This window comes from Perissodus microlepis, chromosome 3 (assembly GCF_051167445.1).
Source record: "Perissodus microlepis isolate ML-2025 ecotype Zambia chromosome 3, ASM5116744v1, whole genome shotgun sequence".
Classification (NCBI taxonomy): Eukaryota; Metazoa; Chordata; class Actinopteri; order Cichliformes; family Cichlidae; genus Perissodus; species Perissodus microlepis.
Window position 1 is genome coordinate 27,074,380 of NC_140463.1, and position 26,678 is coordinate 27,101,057.

The following is a 26,678-nucleotide window of genomic DNA, read 5'->3' on the forward strand; positions in this document are numbered from 1 at the left end:
AAAAATATTTGTGAAGCGTCATCAGATTTTTTGAAAAATCCAATAATACCTATCTTGTTATTTATATTTTAAGTGTAATTTAGTTTTTAGCAAAAATGCCATTTTCAGGGGGGTTCTCAAGTTATACTTTGTAATATTTTGAAACCATTTTTTTCAACAACTGGATTTACGTTTTGTCTCAGGAAACGTTCACACCTGTTTTTTAGTATTCCGTCCACAGATTCATCATTTTCAAATGTATGAGTGGGACAAAAAAGGCACGCAATGGTTAGCTTCAAAGGCATTTATTTTGAAAACACCGGACGGAAATCCCTGTTATGTGCCGTTGCTTCTCCGCGCTCCCGCGTTGTTTTGGGAACATTAGGTATCCCAGTGAGCACGCGCTTCCCGGACCGTAGCTGCCCGTCATCGCTGGCGCTGACATCACACGGAGGATTTGCTACAATGTCAAACACTCGCAAGCAGCGCGAGCTCATGGCTTCCCCGCGCCACAATGACAAACACCGCCGCGTCCTGCTGCTCATCCTCTAAATACTACACAACTACGACCACAACTACGACCACCGTCCATGGCTTTATTCCGCGATTTTGGACAGGATGCGTTTGAGGTGAGACGGGTCACTCAGTTCTTTTCCAAATTACTGCTTTTTACTTGTAATTCATTTAGTTTATTTCGCAATGTTTTTTAATTGAAAATTGTAGCTGATGTTTGAATTCTTGTTTGTTAAAAAAATTAAAAGCTTTAAACGCAGACGGCGTGTTTCCCCGTATCTTTATGGGAAAAGTTCCCCGGCTCGCTAACGTTGATTGCTGTGCTATTACGTAATGGGAGTGCGGACACTGCTGAACGGATTTTACAGTGAGGTGCCGTGATGACACATCTCTGATAGCACAAGCTCGCGGTTTGCGTAGTAAAGACAGCGTCATATTTGCACACCCCTGTAACACCAAGTTTGTAGCCAAATAACGCATTTATCCCCTCACTGATTCATTCAAAGCACAACACTTCACGGTTTTCCAGGCTGTTAGTTGACCCAGCTATGACTGAATTATTACTGTTTTTTTAAAGAAAAAATGTCATTTAATTACAGGTCCTCATTGAACAAATACATGCTAAAAACAGAAGAACATTTAAGTGATTTGTGCTTGTATTTTTAGCTGGAAAATATATAAATGTCTAATGTTGCTACTGATGTTGCTCATACTTTTATAATATCTGCAGTGCTGTGAAAATGCATGCACTCTCTTTCTGATTTTTTCCCCTTATTTGTCATGCTTACTTCTTTTAGATCATCAAACATTTTAACATTACACAGCGATAACTGATTAAAATAAAAAAATTGAGGTTTTTAAATGATATCTTTATTTATGAAAGTAAAAATAAAGCTATCCAACCCCTGTGTGCAAAACTAATTGCCCCGCTTTGTTAAATCATGTTCAGGTTCATTAGCTACAGCCAGACCTGCCGAATCAAGAAATAACTTCAGTAGAAGATGTCTGACAAAATGAAGCAGGCTCAGATCTCAAAAAGCAACACATCATGTCCTGATCTAAAGAAACAGCTGATAAACAAAGTCATTGACATCTGTCAGTCTGGAAACAGTTACAAAGCCATTTTTAAGGTTTTGGGACTTGAGAACAGTGGAACACTGGTGAACCTTCCCAGGAGTGGCTTACCAAAATTACTCCAAGATCACCCGGACGACTCATCCAGGAAGTCACAAAAGACCGCAGAACAACATTAAAGAACCGCAGGCATCACCTGCTTCAGTTAAGGTCAGAGTTCATGATTCAACAATAAGAAAGAGAATGGGTAAAAATCAGATTGCATGGGAGAGGTCAAGGAGAAAACCACTGCAGAGCAAAAAGAACACAAAGGCAGGTCTCACATTTACCAAAAAATATTTTGGTGATCCCCAAGAGTTCTGAGAAAATATTCTGTGGACTGATGAGAGAGAAGCTGAACTTTTTAGAAAGTTTGAGTCCCGTTACATCTGCAAAAAACTAACACAGCAATTCATGAAACGACATTATACCAACGGTCAGACATGGTGGTGGTAGTGTGATGGTCAGGGCTGCTTTGCTGCTTCAGGACGACTTGTTGGAACGGATGCATTTTGTATTTATTCTGGTTCTCTTTGTCTAATATTAGAATTAGTTTGATGCTCTGAAACATGTAAGCGTGACAAATATGCAAAAAACAAACCCTAAGAAATCAGGAATAGGGTAACTACTTTTAGTCACTGTGTTGTTTTCAGCACATTGCTAAGTATCAGCATCAGAAGAAGACACCGAGTACAAGGTGTTCACGGTTAAGTGATGACAAGCTTTGAACCTGACTGTGTGCTGTTTGTGCATCTCAGCAAATCTATGTGAGTGCGTGAGCCAGGTCAGAGGTCATGTTGCGGAGGGAATCCAACTCCCACGGCCTCTTTACCTTCGGAGAGACGTCCGACAATGACTGTGAGGTGAGGCTGTTTATTTATACCTGCTACCGGCGTACCTCTTAGATCTGCATGTGGCTCTAAAGTAGGCTGCAGTTGACACAAAAGGTAACCGAAGGAAGCCACAGATCCAGTTGCTGAACACGTAATAGCTCAACTTTTTGACTTAATTGTGTTATTTTTTTCCCTTTTAATAACTCTAGTGTTCAGCACTTGGCAGTCAAGCATTTTTAAGTGAGTAGGCAGATAATGTCAAAAGCCAGAAATCTCTTCTCTGAGCCGTTGACAGAGATATGAAAACTTTTGCCAATGATATCCAACAGCCAGGCTCATCCCAGGTCATGTGACAGTGATATTGCTGTACCTTATGTAAGTTTGTACAAGCTTCTTACTCCTTTCCTTTATCTCTGTCATTATGCTGCTGTCTAAGGATAAAAGGGACCAGAAGCTTCATCAAGTCAACAGATCACAGTTGTTTATCCTCCCTGTCTTTGTCTCTCTGTCTTAGATGGGGGTGAGTTGCAGAGAGGTAGATGTAGCGTGTCTGTGCGAGGCCGGTCCCTGTACACTTTATTCAGAAGCACACACGCCTACGCCGGTGAGTGCTCAGGCTTTCCACTTAAGTGTCTGTGGCCGTCGCTCAACCCGCTCTGATCTGAGAGTGTTTCTTCATCTGTAATCAGGCTCTAAATGCTGCCCGACGACCTCTCTGCATCTTTGTCGCTGCCCTGTTTTATTTTAAAGTACCTGTTCACAGATATCGACGAATCACGTGTTAGCTTTTCGTTGTGTTTTTTTTTCAAGGTGTGAATCTAATCAGTAGGTCTGTCTCTCTTCCTGCTTTCTGTTCTCAGGACACGCAGCTGTGTGAACGCTGTGGAAAAAACAAAGTGATGGTAACCAGGTACTCTGAGGGATACGGCACAGAGGTAATGTGCAGCATATGTGTGTGTGTCTTTATGACAGTGCTCTGTGTGCAGCTACTTAATGCTGTTGCAGAGCGCTGTGTGTGGAGTCCAGATATGTAACACGTTATAAGACTTTTTGATATTTGTGTTGATTTCCTGGCAGGCAGCTGGCATTTTTATAGGCTTTTAAGATTCCAGCATGTGAGCAGTACATGAGTAATACCAGGGTTCACTTAGGCCAGATGATTGATGCTCATGCCACTGATAGACATTTTCAAAAAGGATTTTCAGTATCTTAAAACTAGGGTTGGACCATTTATTGCTAACTGATATACAGTACTGTGCAAAAGTCTTGAGCCAGCCCTGACATCTCTATATTTTGTCATATTTTGAGGCAAATACTGAAACTTTTCTGACAAGGTTGTATTTTTACTCAGTTGTATATAGAATTTGTGTTCTATTTTTATCCTATTGTATATTTTATTCTACTGTATATAGTATTTTATTTTATTCTATTCTATTAGAATAGAATTATCTATTTCTATCTTATCTTATCTTGTCTTATCTTATCTTATCTTATCTTATCTTATCTTATATTATCTTATCTTAATATGCACAAACTTGCAGGTAAATACAGCATATAAATCAAAAACAGAGCTTGAAAGTCAATATTTGGTACGACCTTTATTTTTCAACGCAGCTTGAAATCTCTTAGACAATCTTTCTTTAATTAATTTTTGAATAGTTCTCCAGGCTTCTTGAAGGACATTCAAAGTTCTTCTTTGTCCTAGATCAAAATCTCCAACACCACTGGCTGAAATGCAACACCAAGCCATGATGGAGCCCCCACTGTGCTTCATACACGCTCACTTATGTTCCTCTCTCCTGACTTCCTCAAAAACAAACAAACAAACAAACAAACAAAAATTGGATTCCTCACTCCAGCGGACCTGTTGTTCTTCTGTCCTCTACTTGTCTAGCTTCCACAGATTTTTTTAAAGGACATCCAGTGTTATGCCAGGTTTTTGGGTAATAGCTCTTTGGGAATACCCTCTTTGGTGCACAAATAGTTTATTTCCTCTGGCATCTTGCACAGATTTCACAAATGAGTATAAGTTTTGTGTTTTGTGACAGGCTGCGAATACCAAAGTGTCAGCCCCAGTGGCTGACAGAAAGAGGGGAAAAAGCAGCCTGTGTACCAAAGAAAAACTGGAAGAGCTCCAGAAAGGCTGGAGTACTGTTTCCCAAGACCACTTTAAAAAATAAAATAAAAATTCTGGCTCTTTAAAGCAAAAAATTAAAATTAGGAGGGACTCCAGACTTTTGCACAACTCTGTATAATTGGCTAATACGTATCAAAATGGAAATAAGCACCGCAAATATTTTAATCAGTGAGGTGGGTGATTTGATTTGTGATACAGTTTTCCTGAATTGATGGTGGTAATGCTAGCTACCCTTACATGAAACAATATCCAAGATAAGGGGAAACATGAGCACTTTACCAAACAAGTCAAATATAATGAAATCATTTAATAAAATGCCTTTATCTGTTTACTGTAGCCTGAACTTAAAACTAGCCTGAACTAGGTAGCTTGTTTAGCAGAGTGTAGCTGTTCTAACATGCTGTGCTGTCAGCGTTAATCTCGTTAAAATTACATTAACACCATAACCACATTAACGCTGCAAATCTCTGTTAGGGAGTTATCGTGGATCACCTTGTGTGTGGGGCTGCATGGTGCTAATGAGTGAACAAGCTAACTGCGTTGACGCCATGCAGTCCCACGAAAATGATTTTTTTTAATGCTAAAAACGTTAGTTTGTCTATGCTGTTTATATTTAAAAAAGTTATCAATATTTGGTATTCTTAAAAAAAATCACAAAATATCGCAGTACTGTGTTGTACGAAAATCCTTGCTATATCCCTGTCATGCAGCTAGCTGCTATAGTTGTGTCTGCACCCACCTGCTTATTTGAGGCCACACCCTCAGTCAATGGAAACTGTAAGCCTTGCTATAATTTAAACCCATGAGTTATATTAAAAAATGGAAATGTAAGGCAGTCTTGAAAAGGGAGATATTTTTTTTTGGTAGCAGGCTGTAACAATTTATAGTTGTGTTGCAAAAATAGCCATTTTAACATAGGGTGCTGTGGTGACTTGCTTTTGGATTCAGCCTCAAGTGGCCATTACAGGAACTGCATTTTTTGGCCAGAGATAAAAACACACAGCACATTATGTTAATAGCTCATTGTTTTTTTTTAAATGCTAAACTTATATTTTCAGTACGGCGTGGCAGTAGTTCTTGTTACTATAATATACAGTCTAGTATTCAGTGATATATTTTGTGTTCTGGAATAGGAACTTTTAGACAAATCAATAATTTTTGAGTTATCCCTGTTATTCAGTATAGTTTATAGTCTGTATATATAGTTTATAATCTATCTATCTATCTATCTATCTATCTATCTATCTATCTATCTATCTATCTATCTATCTATCTATCTATCTGTCTGTCTGTCTGTCTATCTATCTATCTATCTATCTATCTATCTATCTATCTATCTATCTATCTATCTATCTATCTATCTATCTATCTATCTATCTATCTATCTATCTATCTATCTATCTGTGTGTGTGTGTGACAGAAAGAGGTAAAAAGACTGGTACTGTTGGGATATAAATACTCTCTGACTTCATTACGTTATGGATAGAGGTGTGAGCTGATTCATGCTTAATAACAATGGTGGTAATATAAAAAGTGACGCATTAGCACACTCACACAGACAAATGCCATCATCAAGTGGTATTTGGTTTCACAAACTGTGTTGGTCTGTGATGAGTCACTGGGATTTATGTGTTTCTTTCTTTTTAAAAACTCAAAAATTTGAAAACACTTTTGTATTTGTCATATTTTATCCCAGCTTAACACATTCCGCTGTGTTTCTGTTGGTTATTATATATTTTTTCTTGTCTTTTTCGCTCCATTGCAGGAGGAGTGTGTGTTATCTGACCCTCAGGGGGAGAGTGACGCAGATGCGGATATAGAGGATACAGACTGCAGGTCACCGACGCGTTCATATTCACACAGTGTGCTGCGCTTACTGTATCTGACCTTGTGCCTTTGACTCAATTTGTTCAGACTCCAGGAGCCTGGTTCTCTCCAGCGAATCAGCTCACGGAGACGGAAACGTCCTCGAGTAGCGCGACAAGACACCACGGAGAGCGAGGATGATGGCGGGCGAAGCCATAGATCCCATCGATGGAATCTGAGGCTTAGTCCTGACAGAGCACACAGCAGAACCATACTCGAGGTAAGAATAAATAAATAAAAAAAAATCAAAATCAAGCAATCAAGATGTGATTGTGGTGCAGGCCTTCAGCTTTAATTCAAGAGGTTTTTATTCAAATTTGTATTAATTTTATGCATTTAGTTGAATACTCCAAAAGAGTGTTTCACTCCGTTGACATCAGGTCACTGTAGAAAATTCTATTTCTTTGCCATGAAAAACTTTTGCAGTCTGCTTTGTATCATTATCCATTTGAACTTTGAAGCACTGTCCAATCAAGCTTGCAGCATTCGGTTGAATCTGAGCAGAGAGGGTAACCCCCTCTGCACTTCAGAATTCGTTGTCCTCTTCTATCAGCAGTCACATCATCAATAAACACGACATGGACAGTGTATCCATGTCATAACACTGCCTCCACCTTGCTTGACATACTAACTTTTCCCCTTCTCGTCCATCATTGTGATAAAAGTCAGTCTTGATTTTGTCTGTCCAAACAAATGTACACTTGGCTCTTTCACATGTTTTCCGAGGCTTGAGCCTGTAACCAGTGGTTTGCACCTCATTGTAAACGTCTGTTTCCATTAACAAAAGCATCTTTTGATTGGAGACCCAATGATACACCTTCCTGCTTGAGAGTGTTCTCAACTTGTTTAGATGTTGTGATGTTTTTTCTCTTAACCATTGAAATAATCCTGCCATCTTGCACTTTTAGTCATCTTCTGTGGTCCTTCAGGCCTTTTGCTATTGGTATCATTCATTCATTCATATTTGAAATTCACAAAAATTCAGATATTATGTCTGCTTTATTTGTCATGAAACAACGAGCTGCTTGTCAGTCAGTTGTCCAATTATATTTGAGCCTTTGAATATGGCTTAATCTTTATAGAAATGGTAAAGCAGTTAATACAGTACTTTTGTTAAACCCCTTGAATTAAAGTTGAAAGTCTTGAATATTGATTGTTTGATTTTAAATCCACTATGTGGTGTACAGAGAAAGAAAATTGCCCCCTGAAAAGTGTCATTATCCAAATCTGACTCACTGAATGCACAGAATTTTCCAGGTTCATACTATTACTTCCCTGTTGCTTTAATTAGTTAGTCTGCTCATTCAGGGTCTAAAAATGAAGTACAAACAGAGAAATTGAGGTCTATCTCAGTTCTCTCCTGCATCTGCCTTTCAGGAGAGCATATCACAGGTCAGGCCACTGATCATTTGCAGGCCAAACGTGGAGAAGCAGAAGAGTCCTGATGAGGTGACCCGAGGCTCCAAACTGACGTCTCTGTGGCCGTCGTCCTTCTCTCTTCCTCTTATCCTCCTCCTGTCATTACCTCTCTCTGTTTCTCTCATTGTTTTTATCGTGTCTTTCCTCCGTCCGTGGGCCAGTGCTTGACCCTCCATGCCTGCTTCAGGATATTAGTTTCATTCCAGAAATTACAGAAAGTTCTACTGACTCATATAATGTAGGGGATAGCGTAATTTCTTTATAAACGAGTAGAAAGACTTGAAGATAATAATAGATTAGCAATACTGAATTTGTGTTCAATGTTTCTTTTCCTCCTTTCTTTAAATATCTTGACTTTAAGCGAAGGTCGTCCCTCGAAACCAAAAAGGCACTGAGAAACTTTCATAACGCGGCGCATTTTGATCGAGAATGTGCTCACAGTGAACACAACACAAACTCAGCTCCTGCCTCTGTCTCATAAAATCTCACCTTCCGTCTCACTTTTCCTCACCCCCTCGCTTGTAAAAATAGACCTCTCATCTCGCTCCTTATTCTAACAAGCCACTGGAGTGACACGGAGGGGGGGGGGCAAGGTTTTATGGCTTTGCAGGTACTTTTAAAAAGGAAACTAGGAGGCTCAGTAGGAAAACCTGCGAAAGACAATGCTGCCGAACTATGCAATCCCTCTGTTTCTACTGCGGCATCTTAACTGCTGTTCGAGTACGTCTCCTATGTCCTTGGCACTGTCGACACCTTCGTGGCCCCCCGTCCCCTTTTCTTCCTCTGAGGAGTACAGTTTGTGAATGCAGGGACTCGATGGTTTCAAAGTAGAGCGTGACCCAATTTAAAAAGCATTACCAGGAGAGATCTGATACAGCTCCCATCGTGTATGATCTACAGCACATCTGTTATAACGAATAAATTACATGTATTAATTTACGCGCCGCAGACCTCAAAATAAAACGAGCTTTGGTGGCAGTGTGTTACAGGAGTTTGGACACTATTTCACAGTCTTACAGTCATATTTAAGAATGCTTATGTAAATTATGATTTAAGAGGATTAAGCTTGACAATCAGTCATGCTGTTTATTTCAAGCTGGAATATCTAGAAAACGCCATCTTTTGGCTATGTTTGTACTGTACATTTCATTTTATGTTGTTTTGTATGTGTTTTGAAGTTAGGGTTGTTTTTTTTCTTCCCCACGTCACACTACTGATGCTTGCTTGCCTGTAGAAAAATGATCATTTTAGGTTAATATCAGGTTGCACTGTGTTAACTGGTTAGTTTTAGAGATTTTTCTCTCCTAGTTTGTTGTCATGTTGTAGTCTTACATTTTATTTCTATATGTGTTTATCTCTGTTTCATGGGGCCCAGAAATTCAATAAAACTAGATTGTATTTTGACAACAAAAGCCTTTCTTTCTTTCGTTTTTTCTCCACTACCACTTTAAAACCAAGCAGGTTGCAGAAATGAGGCTAAACTGCTGACTTATGTCTTCGTTATAGCTACTACCATTTAGCACTCATACATCTTCAAATGTAAAATAGTAAAAATCAACACAATTGTATCTCATATCCCCGTATTGGGCATTGTTTTTGGATTATTGTAGTAAATGCTGGTCCAGGTTCAACATGGCAAGTGACCAGTCGCATTGTTATGATGTCATAGTTTTGCATCGTGGAAAAAACCTGCCGATGGACTCTCAAGAAAAAATAGGATGGCAGTCAGGGTTAGGGTTTGGTGTGTGTTGTGATGGTGTTTCCACATTGCAAAACTATGACATCACAGCTATGTCACTGGTCACTTGCAGTGTTGAACCTGGACCAACAACAACACGAACACAGGGACATCATATCATGCTGTCTTTATGGTCTACTTCCTGGTGGCAGGAAGTAGAATAACACACCAGGTTACAAAAATCAAGAGGCGCACGAGTTAGCGAAAACGGCAGCTAATGACAACATTGATAAAGTCGATATCAGTGGTACAGTTCTGTTTGCCAGGCAGGACATGGTGGGTATAATGGGGTCCTTAGCCTCTGGGAACATCAGCGGTTTTTTTTTTTACTGTGTCCGGTGTAGTCAGGATATCCAGATAGTAGATAAGGGTTTTCCAGTTCTGGACGTTGTGCCTGCCATTGCTTATCATTGCAGTTAAGTTAATAAAATAAGTCAATAATAGTCTAAAATTTCCCTTTTCGAGACTGCCTTACATTTCCATTTTTAGACTATAGCAAATGGTTTGGAAACTGCATTTTGATGAATGCCATACTTCCCCACTTAAAGTAAACCAACAAGGAACCAAAGCTGGTTTAAACAGGATTGTTGAGTAAAACTCTGACTACAAACTGACTACACTGATCTTCTGGTACCAACAATTTTGCCTACACTTTCTGCATTTTCATGTCCAAAATTCAGTTTTAGGTGGTTACACATAGGATTATCTGTAAACCTCCAAAGGCCTCTGCAACACTTTAGGTCAGCCGCTATGACTTAAACTTTTTTTTTTTTTATATATATTTCACTTCACTCATTTCTGTCCCACTCTGTGATCTAGATTACACTTGCATTGATCTTATCTTGCAGGATCTTATCAATGCAAATATGTATATTTTCCCACCCATCCATGGTGATCCTGGAGCTCATCCCAGGTGACACTAAATGAGAGAGAGAGCTGTACAAGTTGCAGGTCAGTCACATGACATTTTTGCAAAATGTTGAGTTATTGTTTCTGATTTTTTTTTTTAGACCATGCAGAGTTACAGAATAGGTACTCTGACAAAAGATGACAGTGCTCGGTGCTTGAACTACTTGTGCCTCTCACTCCGTTGAGCCGAAAAAGAAGAATGCAACCCTCATGTCCCAGCAGTGTAGCTGCTCTTGACAAAAGGGCCTGAAGGGGGGAGGAGGGTCCAATAACGAGGTTAGTGCTCTTCACTCCTCCTCCTCCTCTCACTGCTTGCATTGCCATGGTAACAATCAGAACTGCTGCAGAGGAAACAGACTTTTCATAAGTAAGATTGTGAGCAGCTGCCCAAAGCTAAACTGTAGGTAATAATGTAGATACAGAAGTGTATCCGTATGTGCCGTGAATGTATATACAATGGCAAATATCTGTACAGCTTGTTCCTGAATGGAGACGTTTTTAGGGTGTATTAAAGCATTAAAAAAACATCTTACAGACAGCTGAATGCTTACAAACACACATTCAGTGTGAAGAAATGTTTAAGCACTCAAGTGCTCTTTTGAGTGCAGTTGAAAAGGGGCCTTAATCACTTGCCTGCTTGTTTAAATCCTTCTGCGTGTGAATGCACAGTAGGCATGTGTTCGTGTGATGCCTCACATGTGAAGGCAAAGTCACCGTGTCCTCAGGTAGGAGTGTTTTTTTTTAAGCGATCTGTTGCCCACCAGTTTCATTTCCAACACACCTACTCACAGTCCCGAAACTTCAAAGCATGTCAGTAGATTTTTATTAGGAACCCACAGTGTGAACAAAACGTCCATTGATCTTAGAGGATGTATGAAGCAGGGTTTTGATTTTAAAGATAAAAGATCTTCAACCAGTGATATTGAGCTTAAACACATTTAAACAAAACAGAGACAAAAACAGCAGCTAGCATGAATGAGATCAACACCGCTGTACAGACAAAGATCAGATCAAAATGTTTTTTCAAATGAGAATAAATGCACCTAGTCGTTTTTGCTGCAGTTTCCTCATCAGATTAAAATGGTACACTTTATGGACTTATACATTACACCTACAGGAGCTTCTTGGTTGTGGAAACCCATGCCATGAAGTTCTCCGTGGACAGTTTTTATGCTGATGTTAATGCCAGAGGAGGTTTGGAGGTCTGCAGTGACTGAGTCAGCCATGTGTTTGTGACTTTGCACACTAAACTTGTGGATGAGTTGCTGTGGAGCCCAAACACTTTGCAATAATCCACTTAAAGCTGATGGTGGAATATTTAGTAGGCCAGAAATTTCATAAACTGTCTTCCTGCATCAGCAGCATCCTATCACAGTTTCATATTGGAGTTCAAGGAGCTCTTTAGAATGCCCCATTCTTTCACAAATAAATAAAGGCAGTAGAGACAGACTGGGGGCCTGATTTTGCACACCTTTGGCAATGGGACTGAAAATATCTGAAATGAAAGACAAAGAGGTGTGGTTCTAAACTTTTGTATGAATGGCATGAATACAATCAGTCCTAAAACAAAATATACCCCACTACATCCCAAACCTTAACACTGTATTCTCTTCAGTGTCAGCCTGATTAAAAAAAGGAAATAAAAAGGTACTTGTCATTAGGTTTGCATACCTTCTTAGATTTATGCTCCACTAAATTAAAACTAGACGTTTAGAACCTGCTTAAGTCTGAAGACCATTTAGTAATAAGGCAAAGAAGATTTTAAAATATCTTTATAAAATGCTAGCAGATAATATATTGACAGATCTTCTAAAACTGGGACTTCCTGTCTAATTGTCTCTGATTTGACAAATGTTTTCAACTGACTTGAAGAAACTTGTTTCCAGCTTAGAGATTTCTTGGGTTTCATTGGTTAGTCAAAACTAAACACTACCTAGCACTGTGACGGGACAAATTCACAAATAGCTGGCGCAAGCCAATCCAGTTACATTTCTAAAAATGTGGTAATGCAAGGAGAGAGCATATGTATGAATGCTATTTTCCAAGTCAAGGTTACACACTGTGACCCAGCTGTTTGCTTTCTCTGTTAGCACAAAAGCCTTCAAGTCAACAGGTGTTGTTTGTTTTTTTGCCCTCTTGGCCTCCTCCTCCCTCTTGCGCCTTGACCCACATTCCTCTGTACTTGGATGTGGAGGAGCAATGTGATCCCACTGATGACCCTCTAGGCATTTAAAATTTATCCCCAAGTCATATGCCTCAGAATGAATAAGCCTGCCAAAGCTTCCCGAGATGTCGAGGTTGATAGACTCAGATGGGCAGAGATTCAGCTGCCTCCAAGTCATTGCCTTGTTTATTACTTGCTTTTGCTTCTTCCAGTTTGCATTTTAGAACTGTTGAACACAATCCCTACACTAATAGACTGCAAAGTCCTTCATTTAAGACCACAACAATAAACTGCACATCCTTTGCAGATATATCAGTGCATTACAGTAAACGAAGTAATAAAATGAGGACATAATGGGAAAAAAATGTGACAATATTTGACAATATGGTAAATAAAAACATAACTGTGCCATTTTCAGACTTTTGTTGGGTGTCTGCCTGAAGCCTCATGATGTCTAGAATTTCCACTACCTAGTGATATATTACACTGTATACAGCAGCTTATTTGGTTATATGAGGAATCATGCACTCTCACGCCACTCAACATTCACATGCAAGAGGGGAGAGAGAGGCAGGAGACGAACAAATAGACAACACAGCTCTTGTCTGCAGATGAGGTAAGGTCTGAGCTGTTTCACAGTGCAAAGTCCAGCTCAAGAAGTAAGTGATCTGCAGTCTCTTTGATTCCTGAGGTGCAAATCTGAAAGATTAAAGTAGCTGTGAAGATTATAGGTCTACTGGACACTCTGGCAGTTGCTAATTCCTGCCTTGAGAAGCAGTAGGATGTATGGAAGAGAGTGATGGAGAAGAGAAGGAGACGACTGTGGGACAGGATAAGATGCTGGGTTAAAGCAGAGGTGTGTAATAAAGAAGCAGAAGAAGAAGAAGAAGAAGAAGAAGAAGGGGTGGAAGAGAATGGTGAGGACGCTGACAGCAAGGAAGAAGATGTGAATGAGGAAGAAAATGAAGCAGGAGGAAATCAAGATGAAGAAGAAGTGCAGGCAAAACCGGAGGTGAGGGATGCAGAGGAAACTGAAGAGGACAAAGGAGAAAGTGGTTCAGAAACAGAAGGTTCTGATTTCACAGTTTCTGAGGATAAATATTTTAACAGACACAGAAATGAAGATATCTCTGAAACTCAGACTACTCTGGAGTGGAATGGAGAATTCAACGGTGAAATATTGACAGATGAAGAAGAAACTGTCACAGAATCTTGGGTCACTAAAGAAGATCGTGAAGAAGAAGAGGAAGCTTCTACAGATGATAAGGAAACAGAACCTTCAGTGGATGAAGATGGGGATTTTAGTGATGAAGATGACATAAAGACATATTTCAAAGATGATTACCCCATACATGTTTTTCTCACCTTGAATGAATTCAGGAGTTCATCCATTCTCACCGACCTTACTTTGAGGACAGAGGATGGGACGCGTTTCTGTGTGCACTCCCCAGTGCTGGCTGCTGTCAGTTCACTTACCTGTGATAATCTAAAAAGAAGCAAAGCAGAAAACAAAAGAGCTGATGAAAGAAAAGACGATGACACGTGTGTTGGAGTTCACCCGTGGTCAATCTCTCTTGGCCCTGAGGTAGAGCATGTTGGGTTAGAGGCGATTGTGGAGTTTGCCTACACTGGACAAATACCATTCTTAAACAAGGATAATCTGGACAAGATAAAGGCTGCTGCTCAAACACTGGGTGCACCAAGGGTTCTCGATCTCTGCACTGAGGAAGAAGCGAAGTCCACAAAAACTGAAGAGGATAAGCAAAGGGAAAGTATTTCTACTGTACAACAAATGACGATCAGCCTTCAGTCCATCCAACAGCTGTGGATGGACAGAGTGGGATGTGATGTGACTCTGGAAGCTTGTGGTGGATTGCTTCATGGTGAGTAGACCATTTAATGCTGTCTGGATGACCACTTTAAAGTTTACCTATTTGCTCAAGTAAATTTCTGTGTTGTGATACATTTTCTTTCATCCACAAGTAGGTCCTCAATCAAATTTAACATCACTTTCTTCATTGCAAAAGTGACTATATTCAATATTAGATAAATGTGTATTGAGAATTTTACCATCAAATATACATTTTCTTAAGATGCATCTGTAGTTCTTCCAAATAAGTTTTCAGGTTGTTCATATTTCTGTTTTTTTTGCAAGGCGACTACTGGGTGGTCCAGATTTCCATATTGTGGAACATTTAACCATCAAATAAATCTGGATTTACATTCTGCACAAAGTGTGTAGTAAAGATACGTTGGGCCTTTATAGGCTTCATCTTTAATGAAGTACATTATAAAACAAGCATGTGACCTGGATATCTTGGAGTGGATGGCGATATTTACTCATTGATGTCTTTCGTCTAGTCCACAGAGTTATCTTGGCTGTAAGCAGTGATTACTTCCGTGGCATGTTCACCTCAGGGATGAAGGAGTCCCGTCAGCCTTTTGTGACCCTTCCCTTCCTTTTGGCATCAGAACTAGAAGTTCTAATTGGCTGCTCTTACAGTGGTGCTCTACCTATGAGCTGGCAGTGCATCTTTGAGATCACCAGCACTGCTCTCCAGCTTCAGTACCAACCTGCACTTTCCTTGTGCTACAATTTCCTGTGTCAAGAAATTAATCCTCAAACTTGTCTGGATGTGGTATCTTTTGCTGAGGCCTATGAAATGCCACAGCTTCTTGAATTTGCTGATGATTTTGTCCTCCGGCATTTCCAGATGGTGGCATGCACCTCAAAGTTTACGGACCTGTCAGCTAAAAAGCTCTTGATGTACCTAAACAGTAACTCACTTTATGTTCCATCTGAACTTGTTATATTCAAAGCCGTGGCAGCTTGGATCCAAGCAAAGCCCAGGATAAGGCTCAGACTAGCTCATGAACTTATGAAAACTGTCCAGTTTCCCTTGATGACATTCAAGGAATTCAAGGAAGTGCGATCCCAGACCATGTGGTCTAATCCCAACATGGCAGAGCTGTATGAGGAAATCTTTGAAGATTTCTGCTCCAGTGAGAGTGCACAGCATCAGTTCCGCATCTATATGCCAAAAGAGAGTCTCGTTCTGATTGGAGGTGACCAGATTTCGGAAGACCTGAGCAGCCGCAGCATCAGCAGAGAACTTTGGTTTGGGAATTCCCTCAGGAATCACATAGGGGTAAAAAAGGCATTGGAGTGGAGAAAGCTGGGAGAGATGCCTGAGCCAGCAAGATTCGGGCATGAGGTGGCTGTCCTAAAAGGACGATTGTATGTGTTTGGAGGCAAGAAGTATTATGGCATTGGTGACACCCTGAATAATGTTTACAGGTAAGAGCGGTTCATTGTCAACCCTCCAAAAGCAATAATAACATATACTTAACTGTTTCTTATATGTGCATAATTTCACCACCTGTAGGTATGACCCTTGTGAAAACAGCTGGGAGTTTCTGGCTGAAATGCAAGAAAAAAGATGCTCATTTTCAGTGGTTGTACTTAATGAAAAGATATATGCCATCGGCGGACACAGTGAAACCGATCCTATAGATAGTGTTGAAAGATACTGCCCATCTACAAATTCTTGGAAGTAGGTTGGGCAGAGCATTCATTGTTCATTACCATGTCATTACATTTCTCCTAAATAAGCTGTTTAAAATGATTCAAAACTTTTCAAAATATTGTAGCTTTCTGTCACAAATCACTCATCTTTTCTTTTTCAGCTTCACCTCACCCTTGGATCTGCCTCTGAGCGGGCATGTAGCAAAAGTTACCCAAGGACAGATCTTCATAACAGGAGGGGAAAATAATGATTACCTTTGTGTTGCATCCCTCTTTCTGTACCATCCAGAAACAGGAAGCACCTACCTGGCAAACATGGCTTCACCTCGAGCTCATCACTGTATGGCGATCTTGGGTGAATATCTTTACGTGGCAGGTGGAGTAACCACTGATGATAGCATGACTATTGTTGATCAACTATCTTGTGAAGTGTACAGTCCAGTGGCTAACTGCTGGACTGCCTTTGCATCTCTGCAAGTGCCGCATGTTGGAGCAGGGAGTGCCGTTTTGGAGGGAAGGTTTTATGTGCTGGGTGGATACAGTCAGGAGGACTACACGGACACTAAGGTGGTGCACCGCTATGATCCTGCCACACAGAAATGGGAGAACATGGGAAACATGCCCGGGCCAAACAATGATATCCGTGCATCTCTGCTGTGTTTGCCAATGCATTTGCGACTATAAGACATGGTAATAAATCTCATTGTTATTTATAATCACAAGAGGAGAATATATCATTATAAAGTATATGAATTAAGGAGAGATACTTTGAGCTGAACAGCGTAAAGGAAATGAACTGGAACTGTTAATAATTTAAATTAAACAATATGTTTTTCAGTTTTCTGAAAGTTTTTGTCAAAATATCTATCTGAATTTTCTTATTTTCATATAGTGTGTGTGTGTGTGTGTCAGATTTTTAGTGTTCACTTTGGCATCCGATTTTCTTTGGTTATATAACACAAGGTTTAAATTTGATATGAATTAAACTGAACTGTGTGTGAGTTCCACAGCAGAATGCAATAGCAAGGTACGATCACATGGGGGAGCTCTCTGCCTCCCCTCTTGTCTTTACCAAACTTTGTGGTGGGATGCTGGTGAAAACAGCTGTCACTGTAAAAACTGTACACAAAAAGGTTGTTTTGCATTTATTATTCTGAAGAAGTTTCTCAATTTATATTTGCATTAAATTCTACTTGAAAATAAACAACAATGAACTGAGTCCTTTAATAATATAAGTGCACATATTCAGGTAAGTGCTGAGGTAATATTAGCTCAGATCATTAGAAGTTTACACAGAGATAAAGAGATTTGATGACTAATGCTGCTTTAACATTTTAAGACAATGCATAAACCATGAAAGAGTAAAACAAACAAACAAAAAACAGGTTTTGTGGCTGTTTAGGTTATTATACACCGCTGTATTGACCCCACAATTCTACATGCACCCAATCAACAGCAACCAGCAGAGATACTGCATTGCTGCTGCTGCCAGTGCCGTCTGCTGAAGGGCTGTCATATGTTGAAATTTGACTGACATTATTCTTCACAAGAATAGCACCTGCTGTGTGAGTGTGAGAGTAGTAGAGTAGTCGGAAGTACTGCAACTGAGCAGAGACCATTCACTGGTGCTGTGAAGATTCCTGCAACAGAATAAAGGAAATATATTGTTTTCTTTCTGTCCAGCCACCCTGGCTGTAGCTCAGGCTGTAGAGCATCATGCAGGGTCATCTGCTAATTGGAAGGTTGGTGGTTTGATCATGCCAAATATAAAAAGCAGTGCTTGGGTGAATGTGGCATGTTGCATAAAGTGCTTTAAATGCTCCAGGGGAGTAGAAAAGAAAAGTACTGTATTATGCTAAATATAGCATTCGGAAAGCGATAAATGGGTCCAGCATTGAATGTGTTTATCCAATGAAAAAATCTGTTCAATTGGTCGCCACATTCATGTTGTGAAGCAGCTGAGTTGTGGATTTCAAACCCCAGACTGTGATTCAAATACTTAGGGACCCTGAGAATTAATTTGTGTTATTTTTTCAATACAGCTACAGATCTCTGTCTCAAGTTCTCTTCTATACTTGCAATGAAACTTGGTGTCTAGACCCGTGATATTGTTCTTGCTCAAAATTCTGTACCAGCTTCTCTTTTGCCTTCATCCACTCACTGATGTCCGTGTCGCCTTTCTGTCCACATCCTGGCTCAACAAACAAGAATCACAACAACAATCACCTGAAGAACTACGAGGTTTTTTTTAGTCCCGTCTTAGTTTGTTTCTTATTACTTAAAATAGATAAAGCTGAAAACCTAGAATTTCATGGCACTAAATTAGTAATGTACGGTTACGGTGTAACCTGGGTTCTCTAGCATATCGAGACTATCTCTCCACAAGGTGTCTCGATATGCTAGAGAACTCAAAATTTTATGATGATAACCAAAACTTTTGAAATCGTAACTCAAAATTTATACTTACCTCTGCTTGCATCTATTTCTTTGCACAGAAACAAACTTCCATACATCTCCCACAAAAATAAATTCTTCTAAACTAATATTCATATTTACTAATTAATTATAATACTTAGTAACACTTACACTAATGTGTATGCTGTGCTTGTTGTCATGAAAAGGTTGTCTGATTAAATATAAAATGATCTGCTTTGTGTTACTTGACATTTCACAAGTTCATAAAAGAAATATCAAAGAACTACAGCAATGTTGGAAGCAACATTTTCTACAATAAACTTTTTAAGGACTTTGGACCAGTTTGATTAATATATTATGCCTAGAAACATTTTTTTAAGTGCTTTACAGCATGTACACTAAAATAAATCCGATGAAGTCCACTAAATTACTAGTGTTTTTTTTTGTTTTTGGCAGCACGGTGGCACGGTGGTTAGCACTGTTGCCGCACAGCAAGAAGGTCCTGCGTTCAATTCCAACATCAGGCCGGGGTCTTTCTGTGTGGAGTTTGCATGTTCTCCCCGTGTTTGCGTGGGTTCCCTCCGGGTACTCCGGCTTCCTCCCACCGTCCAAAGACATGCAGCTTGTGGGGATAGGTTAATTGGATAATCCAAATTGTCACTAGGTGTGAATGTGCGAATGAAAGTGAGTGCGAATGGTTGTCTGTCCCTGTGTTTTAGCCCTGCGACAGACTGGCGACCTGTCCAGGGTGTAGCCCGCCTTTCGCCCTATGACAGCTGGGATAGGCTCCAGCGCCCCCCGCGACCCTGAAAAGGATAAGCAGAAGCGAATGGATGGATGGATGATTTAGAGAAAAAAAGAAATTCTGTTTACCACAAGCAGTCCTTTATAGTTCACCAGTTCACCTTCATGACACTGACTATCACAGCTACACTTCAGGGGCCATCTTGCTGAAGAATGGGCATTCCCAGATGAGCGCCTGGGAATTTGGAGGACTGGATATCACTGGCAAATCTATTGGGTCAACATCATTCTGTGGAGAGCTGGTTTTTGTGGTTTAGCCATGTGAAAAATGTTTCAGTGTTTCCTTTTTGTCATGGATTTGCCCCTCTTCTTTCTTCTTATCAACTATTATTATTTTGTACGATACTAAATCGGCATCTGCTTTCGATGAGAAATCTGTTTGGTTGTACAGGTCGAATTTGGTTAACTTTGGTCAAATTTAAATCTAAAAGGGCCAGGTTCAACTCTCTTTTTTTAAAGCAATTTTGAACATTTTTTGTGTATTTAACTTAGATCGTCCTACTGTTTCTTCCCGTATCGCAGGTTGGCATGAAAGAATAACCAAAAGGTTTCAGCATTTTACATTTTAGCAACATTTTACATTCATGGACACAGATTGTGAGTACAGGGGGTTTAATTGTTTTTTTTATAAAGACATTAGGAATCATCACATATTGGAGTCAACACTTTTTAATAGTAATCATATAGTAAGTTGAAACACAAATGGAAAAACCAAAGCTTTCAAGCTGAGTCAAAGCCCAGGCAGTAACACCACTATTAGCAGCACTATAGGCAGCAGCAATTCAATTTTATTTGTACTATATAACTTCAAATCACAACAGCATTAACCTTAAGCATTATATCTTTCCCTAGTAGTGGAAGTTTATACCAAACAAAAATATAATTCACTGTCTTGCATTCGGCTGTTACATAAACGTTTAGAACCTCACAGAAGGAATGATCTTAGACTCTCAGATAGTTTGATCTGTTTGGACTCAGATAGGGATGGTTTGGAAAGCACATGGTCATTTCCTGAAAAGATTTGAATAGCTAAGCCTGTAAGAATACGAAACCAGATCATTTATCATTCAAAATGTCACTGTCATGTGGTGCCAATGAAAATTCTTCAGATCTAAAAGTTTAGGTTGTAATGCTTTCATCAACTCTGTATCGCTTAATTTTTGCTTATTCTAACTTGACAGCCCCCCATCAGAGAGAGAGAGAGAGAGAGAGAGATAAACTATCATATTTACACTACCAGTCAAGTTTGGGCACTGTCACTATCTGCAGAAGCAGACTGTGTGGAGTGAGGAGGTGGACCAAAGTGAGGACACGTGAAAATTAAACTTGATTTTAACAAAGGGCTAGCTGTTTATTGAAGGCTGGTAAAACAGTACAAAAACAAAAGGCAAAGGCACAACTAAGCTATAACCTAAACTAGGTGAGCTAAACATAAAGAACCTAGAACATGACAACCTGATGTAGAAAACCTGAAACACGAATGCTGCACCAAGTGAGAGTTAACAGTTATTAAGAATTAGCTATTACGATTAGCCTGTGGTCAAAGTAGTCATTCATTTCAAAATGATAAACTCCATCTATTTTCTTACCACTTACATATATATTATTCTTATTCACACACACAGGCCTAGATACTGATACTAGATACTGGCAACCTTCTGGTACCACTGGTTGCAATTATGACTAGTTCGTAAGTCGTTCATGAAGGTTGATGGCAGTCACCTTAAAACTGATTGAAAAAGACAGTCAGTGAACCCTTAATAATTGCAAGCTGCTAGGGAAAAAAGACTGCCTGTTGAAATTGTTGCTTGAGGCTACTGGCAGCTGCAAGAGAAAATTGGTCACAAGGAGATATACGGTGCTGTACTAAAAACTTTCTTGCAATTACTTTGATCAGTAGCAGATTATCTGTATTTCTTATACTTTTATATCAAAGATGCTGACTTATCTGCAAACACTCTCCAACTGCTCTTTGTATGATAGTGAAACCATGAAAGCTCCAACACATACCTCAATTAAGGAACACTTGCCTTCAAAGTAAAATTTGTGCCTTTTGAAATGTGTTGGTTTAACCAATAAGGCATATTTTTCACTTAAGCAAATGGTATCTGCTTCTGGTTTTCATTGCACTTCAAGTCTTACTACTGCTCTGCAAGTTAAACAATACATGCAAACAATTCAACATCTTCCATCAAAACCATGATTGACTGGGATAAACTGGTTTTAACCAAAATAGTCATAAGGAACAGCCTTAGTGCAGCATCCTCTTTGCAACTGCCAGCAACCTCCAGCAACCACTCACCAACTGGTTGGAGAATACATATTTTTTCCAAGCAACCTATGGTTATCAAAAGGTTTGCTGACTGGTCTGTAGGCCTGAGTGACTGAGGCCTTAGATATCCACATCTGAATATTTTACTTCTATTATTGCAGTAATTTCAGTGTTTAAACAGACTGCCTAATTGAGGAGTGTATCATTTCAATAAAACAGTTACTGTCTGAGGTGCTGGGGCAGGTGCATCAGACAAGCTCGGATGTCTGTAACAGCTCCAGGCAGTTTGCCCATGGTCTCCCATCTCTGCATGATGGGATCAAAGCGGTGGACCAGTGCAGACTCACTGTAGTCATCCTGGCAATACCCTCCCAGTACATAGATCTTCTCCTCCATAACAATGGAGGCTGCACCAACATGGGGCATGGGCAGTGACGCAAAAGTAGTCCAGCAATCAGCCACAGTATCATATACCTCACAAACTAGTTGATCAGTGTAAAACTTCCTTAGGTTACAGACTCCACCGGCAACATATAGATGACTCTGTAGGGCTTCCATGCAATGCTGGGCTCTATCATAGGTCATGTCTGCCAGGTAGATGGTTCCCCTCTCTGGGTGGTACAGACATGTGGAAACAAGGCACTCATATTTGCAGTTGAAACCTCCAGATATGAAAATCTCTCCATTAATGATAGCAGCAGCATGGCCACTCAGAGCCAGGTCCAGCGGTTGGACAAAGCTGTGAAACAAGAGAAGCCAGGCAGTCATGTCCAGATGGACAGTTGTAAGGAAAATATATTTTTTTATCTGCCTTGAATCCAATATACCACAAAATGGCATTACTTGGCATATATGTAACTTTAACGAAACAACTTTATCAGAAATGAGCATCATGTGAAATATAAACAAAAAGTGATTCAGCTGCATTTTCCATGAACCTTCCAGTTTACATTTCTGTGATGACAGCATGACTTTGGACAAGGTGAAGGCAGCAACTCGGATGAATCCTCATTAAAGTCTGAATGTTTAGATTTCATTCTTTAACTCACAAATGCTATAACTGAATGCTGTAATGATGTAATAGACAATATTTATGTTGTTTTGCTTTCTTTAACTTGCATTTCTGTTTAAGATGCACCACCATACCTGTGTAACTTTCCACCTGGTGAAACCAGAACAGCAAAATACGAATTTCTTTAAAACATGAGACATTTCTGAGATTACAGTAGTGTGAAAAACCCATTTTTTGGTGCATACTATAATTCAAGGGCAAGACTGACATCTGCTGTGGAAATCATGGTACTGCATTTGAATTTAAGGGTAAAGCATGAAAAACTTTTATATTATAATAACTATTATAAAACTTGACTCTTTTCATATTGCCTCAGTCTTTTAACTTTGTTGGCTGATTGGTATGTCCACAATTTAAAAACAGATATATTATTCAAGCCCAGCTAAAATATCCATCATCCATTATTCAAGATTCTGTTTTACCTCCAGGAGTCAGTGTCTGGGTTGTACATCTCAACACTGTCTACGTTGGTGTTGATGTCTTTATCTCCACCAATGGCATAAAGGTGCGATTCACGTACCACGACTGAGAGGTTACTTCTGAACTCCTGCATGTCTGCCAGCCTCTTCCAGTAATCATTCACTGGGTCATAACTAGCATGAGTGCGATAAAAAAAATAAAATGTGATATATGTAACAATCTGTTTTTGTGAATGTAAGAAGATGTATATTCACTGACTAACAGTTTTTATTTACCTGTAGGCAGATTTCATAATGTCATCCTTTGCATAAAAGAAGCACCCTCCAATCACATACAGCTTCCCATCCATTACGGCAACTCCATGCCTAAACTTTGGTTTATCTGGAATCTCAGTTAATCTCCTCCACTCAATGTCCTTCACCAACCCTGTGCCACTGCGTAGGGAGTTTGCAAACCAAACTTCCCTGCTCGGTATGCGCTGACCAACATCTGGATTCAGTTGGTCTCCTCCAACCAGAACTAGAGTATCTTTTGGTCGCCTGATCCGCCAGTGATCCTGGGACTTTGGAAGGCTGAAACCAAATTCTTTAAGTGCTGAACCATAAAGTTCCACCTCTTTGTTGCCAAAGCACTCCATGCGTAGATTAATGGCTCTAACCTCTCTGAACTCTCGAAAGGTCATGAGGGGGAAGCGAACTCCAGTCATGAGTAAGCCTGCATGGGCCAATCTTTCTTCGGGATCAGCCTCAATCCATGAGATTACGGCTCGAAATACAGCCAACTCTGAAGGTACACAAAGGCCATCGCAGAGAAGGAAGCTTAAAAGCTTTTCTGCTTGTAGGTCCTGAAACTTTGTTGTGCCTGATACTTCCATAAAGTTCCTCAACACAAAGTCATTGGCCTCCTCAAGAAGTTCTGATATTTCATATGCTTCAGCAAAAGATGCCACATCCAGGCAGGAGCTTGCCTGTATCTCTTTTTTCATAAAGTTGAGGCAAATTGATAGAGCAGATTGGAATTGAAGCTGAAGCGCCATGCAGGTAATCTCAAAAACAGAGTCCCAGCTAAGTAGAAGGATCCCACTGTATGAGTAGCCAATAAGAGCCTCTAATTCAGATGTAGACAGGAAAGGAAGGGCAACGCAACTCTGATGGGATTCCCTCATTCCACATGTGAACATGCCACGGAAGTAATCACTGCTTACTGCCAAAACAATTCTGTGGACTGAAGAGAGACAAAAGAAAAGCTTAAACTTTGACCACTATGATGCATTCATTAGGATATCAAAAGCAGTTGTACTAACCATGGAAAAAAGTTCCATCCACGTCCAAAATGACATCACACCCCACTCTATCTGCCCACAACTGTTCAATGGACTGAAGAGTAATTTTTATTTGTTCTAGAGCAGAGATGGTTTGTGCTTCTTTCTTGAAACATTCACTGTTCTCTTTTCTTTCCTTGTTTTTGCAGATGTCCACAAGTCTTGGGATTGCAAGGACTTGAGCTGCAGCTTTGATTCGGGCCATATTATCATTGTTCAAAGATGACACAAGCCCAGTGTAGGCAAACTCAACAACAGCCTGAAGCCCAATATGGTCAACCTCTGAACTCAATTGCATTGACCACCTCTGGACTCCATCTTTGTCCTCACTATTGTCAGATTTCTCCTCACTTTTATCCCGTAGTCTTTCCAGAAAGAAGCCGCTGACAGCAGCCAAGATAAGGGAGTGCACTTGGAAGCTTTTCTGATTTTCAGTTGTCAATGTCAGGTCTGTAAGAAGAGATGAATCCAAGAATTCTTTCAGAGCTACAAACACTTCTTTAGGGTAGGTTTTGTTGTGGCATGCCTGGACTTTATTCTCTTCAGCTCCCAAGCTTTCAGCGCTTATGTGCTCCGCAATTCCCTCCTGACTAGTACCATTCATTCCATCTCGAGTCTCTTTTTTGTCACTCCTACTTGTCAAGCCCATTCTCGAATCATTGTAAGCAACAATCCTTCGTAGCTCCCGGTTGTCCTGTTCTATACCTTCACCACCTTCTTCAACAACTCTTTTCCTTCTCTCCTTCTCTCTCCTCCACCGTTCTTCCCACTCCATTGGCAAATAACGCCTTGTAAACTCCATGTCATTGGTTATTTTCTTTTTGAGCAATAGCTACTTTTGTCTTTTCAGTTACTTATGCCATCCAGCAAAAAAAAAATAATACTGTTCTAATGATTTTTGCTACTTTCTATTCAAAAGCCATTCTGCCACTTTTAAATCCCCTCTGTCGTTCTCTGTCTTGGTCTCAAGTTCACTTTCTGCATAAACAAGCAGCTATTTATAGCTACTGGGTCACATAGGTTTAATTTCAAGTGAGGCTTCACATGCTTTGTACTGTTTCAGAATAAGGAGAATAGAGTTTTTTCTGCTACAAACATTTCACATTAAACAGGTATTAAACTGAATGACAGCAATTGGCCTTAAATATAGTTAGGTTCTATTAGTGATTATTAAAGAGAAAATATTTTACAGTTCTCCAGTTACTTGCAGTAATGGAACTTTTTTTCTTAGAAATAGGGATTGATACACAATGAGGAGGAAGGATTTGATAGCATAATCTCTGGGAGATCTAAGTGCAGTGGGAAAATTGTACAATACTGCACAGACCTGAATTAACATCACGTAATTGACAGGGGGATGCATAGAGTACTAATAATAAGTAACATTAAAACAGATGCACACTATTGACTTATTTGATTTGTTATTATAATCTCTTTATTAGACAGTAGTAAGAGATACTAGTCTTAGATTTCCACAACATTGCTGGTGCAGTATAATTCTCTAACTGCTATGTATTAAAATTTTGAGTCTTAAGTAAAACTGCTTAAATTTGCTTAAATTTGCAATGTTTTGTAATTCAAAACATTAAAATAGATACAATGTAAATCTGGTAGTTTTAAGGTTAGTTGATGGTTACCACTCGTATATTAAATGAATAAATACCCTTGCAAAAAGGTATCATAAAGAATTATATAAAAGATCTGCCATCTTAAAAGTGCCATACCTAGAGTTAGAGTTAGGCTTCGGGTGTAAGCTTTGGGCTGTGATGATTGTACAAAACAAAACAACTCTAATCTTAACCCTGGACAGACACAGATGCCAAGTGGTATAAACATCCAACCAGTCTATGGCTGAAAACTAAATGTACTTTCATGAACAAATGTCACCAATCTATGCGGTACATAGTTTTTATATCTAAGACACACCAATATCAGTGGTCAATAATCAATAGTAACTTTATTGTCCCCAATGGGAAATTGATTTGCAGTATCAAACAACACGTACACAAGAAAAAAACCATTTTCAATAGTTAATATTTTACATGGGGATAAGCAAAAACAAAGAGGAGCTAAAACGTGGTCATGCTGTTATCATAGTTTCTATATCTCTTAAATTACTTTTACCCAACCCCTTGTTTCTCCTACAACCCTATTCCCATTCCACGTGCAGATAAAAA

The 26,678-nt window shown here is 39.6% G+C and overlaps 3 protein-coding genes across 3 annotated transcripts; 2 read left to right on the forward strand and 1 right to left on the reverse strand.

The window, feature by feature from the left end:
* The first annotated feature begins 344 nt into the window (after positions 1-344).
* Positions 345-9,272, forward strand: LOC146390785 (uncharacterized). The gene is made up of 7 exons (XM_084923809.1): positions 345-608; positions 2,364-2,468; positions 2,953-3,042; positions 3,299-3,373; positions 6,341-6,411; positions 6,490-6,661; positions 7,819-9,272. Exons 2-7 carry the CDS (start codon positions 2,400-2,402, stop codon positions 8,026-8,028), a joined length of 687 nt encoding a protein of 228 aa, XP_084779935.1. The 5' UTR covers positions 345-608; positions 2,364-2,399; the 3' UTR covers positions 8,029-9,272.
* Positions 9,273-9,376: 104 nt separating this feature from the next.
* Positions 9,377-17,715, forward strand: LOC146390786 (kelch-like protein 33). The gene is made up of 4 exons (XM_084923798.1): positions 9,377-14,554; positions 15,033-15,969; positions 16,058-16,225; positions 16,359-17,715. Exons 1-4 carry the CDS (start codon positions 13,471-13,473, stop codon positions 16,879-16,881), a joined length of 2,712 nt encoding a protein of 903 aa, XP_084779924.1. The 5' UTR covers positions 9,377-13,470; the 3' UTR covers positions 16,882-17,715.
* A 3,027-nt stretch (positions 17,716-20,742) lies between these two features.
* LOC146390787 (kelch-like protein 33) lies at positions 20,743-26,676 on the reverse strand. Its single transcript, XM_084923799.1, has 4 exons — positions 24,484-26,676; positions 23,456-24,404; positions 23,183-23,353; positions 20,743-22,427 (listed from the first exon to the last, which is right to left on the reverse strand). The coding sequence occupies exons 1-4, from the start codon at positions 25,301-25,303 to the stop codon at positions 21,908-21,910; spliced, it is 2,460 nt and encodes an 819-aa protein (XP_084779925.1). The 5' UTR covers positions 25,304-26,676; the 3' UTR covers positions 20,743-21,907.
* Between the last annotated feature and the right edge of the window lie 2 nt (positions 26,677-26,678).

What these genes read in the sequence shown, in the direction of transcription:
- LOC146390787 (XM_084923799.1), bottom strand. Translation starts at nt 25,303, where the DNA reads ATGGAGTTTACAAGGCGTTATTTGCCAATGGAGTGGGAAGAACGGTGG. An exon ending in ATTATGAAATCTGCCTACAG is followed by an intron (nt 23,354 to 23,455) that starts GTAAATAAAAAC and finishes CACTCATGCTAG; the next exon opens with TTATGACCCAGTGAATGATT. An exon ending in CCAGACACTGACTCCTGGAG is followed by an intron (nt 22,428 to 23,182) that starts GTAAAACAGAAT and finishes CTTGTTTCACAG; the next exon opens with CTTTGTCCAACCGCTGGACC.
- LOC146390786 (XM_084923798.1), top strand. Translation starts at nt 13,471, where the DNA reads ATGGAGAAGAGAAGGAGACGACTGTGGGACAGGATAAGATGCTGGGTT. An exon ending in TTGTGGTGGATTGCTTCATG is followed by an intron (nt 14,555 to 15,032) that starts GTGAGTAGACCA and finishes TCTTTCGTCTAG; the next exon opens with TCCACAGAGTTATCTTGGCT. An exon ending in ACCCTGAATAATGTTTACAG is followed by an intron (nt 15,970 to 16,057) that starts GTAAGAGCGGTT and finishes CACCACCTGTAG; the next exon opens with GTATGACCCTTGTGAAAACA.
- LOC146390785 (XM_084923809.1), top strand. Translation starts at nt 2,400, where the DNA reads ATGTTGCGGAGGGAATCCAACTCCCACGGCCTCTTTACCTTCGGAGAG. An exon ending in CGTCCGACAATGACTGTGAG is followed by an intron (nt 2,469 to 2,952) that starts GTGAGGCTGTTT and finishes TCTCTGTCTTAG; the next exon opens with ATGGGGGTGAGTTGCAGAGA. An exon ending in ACAGCAGAACCATACTCGAG is followed by an intron (nt 6,662 to 7,818) that starts GTAAGAATAAAT and finishes TCTGCCTTTCAG; the next exon opens with GAGAGCATATCACAGGTCAG.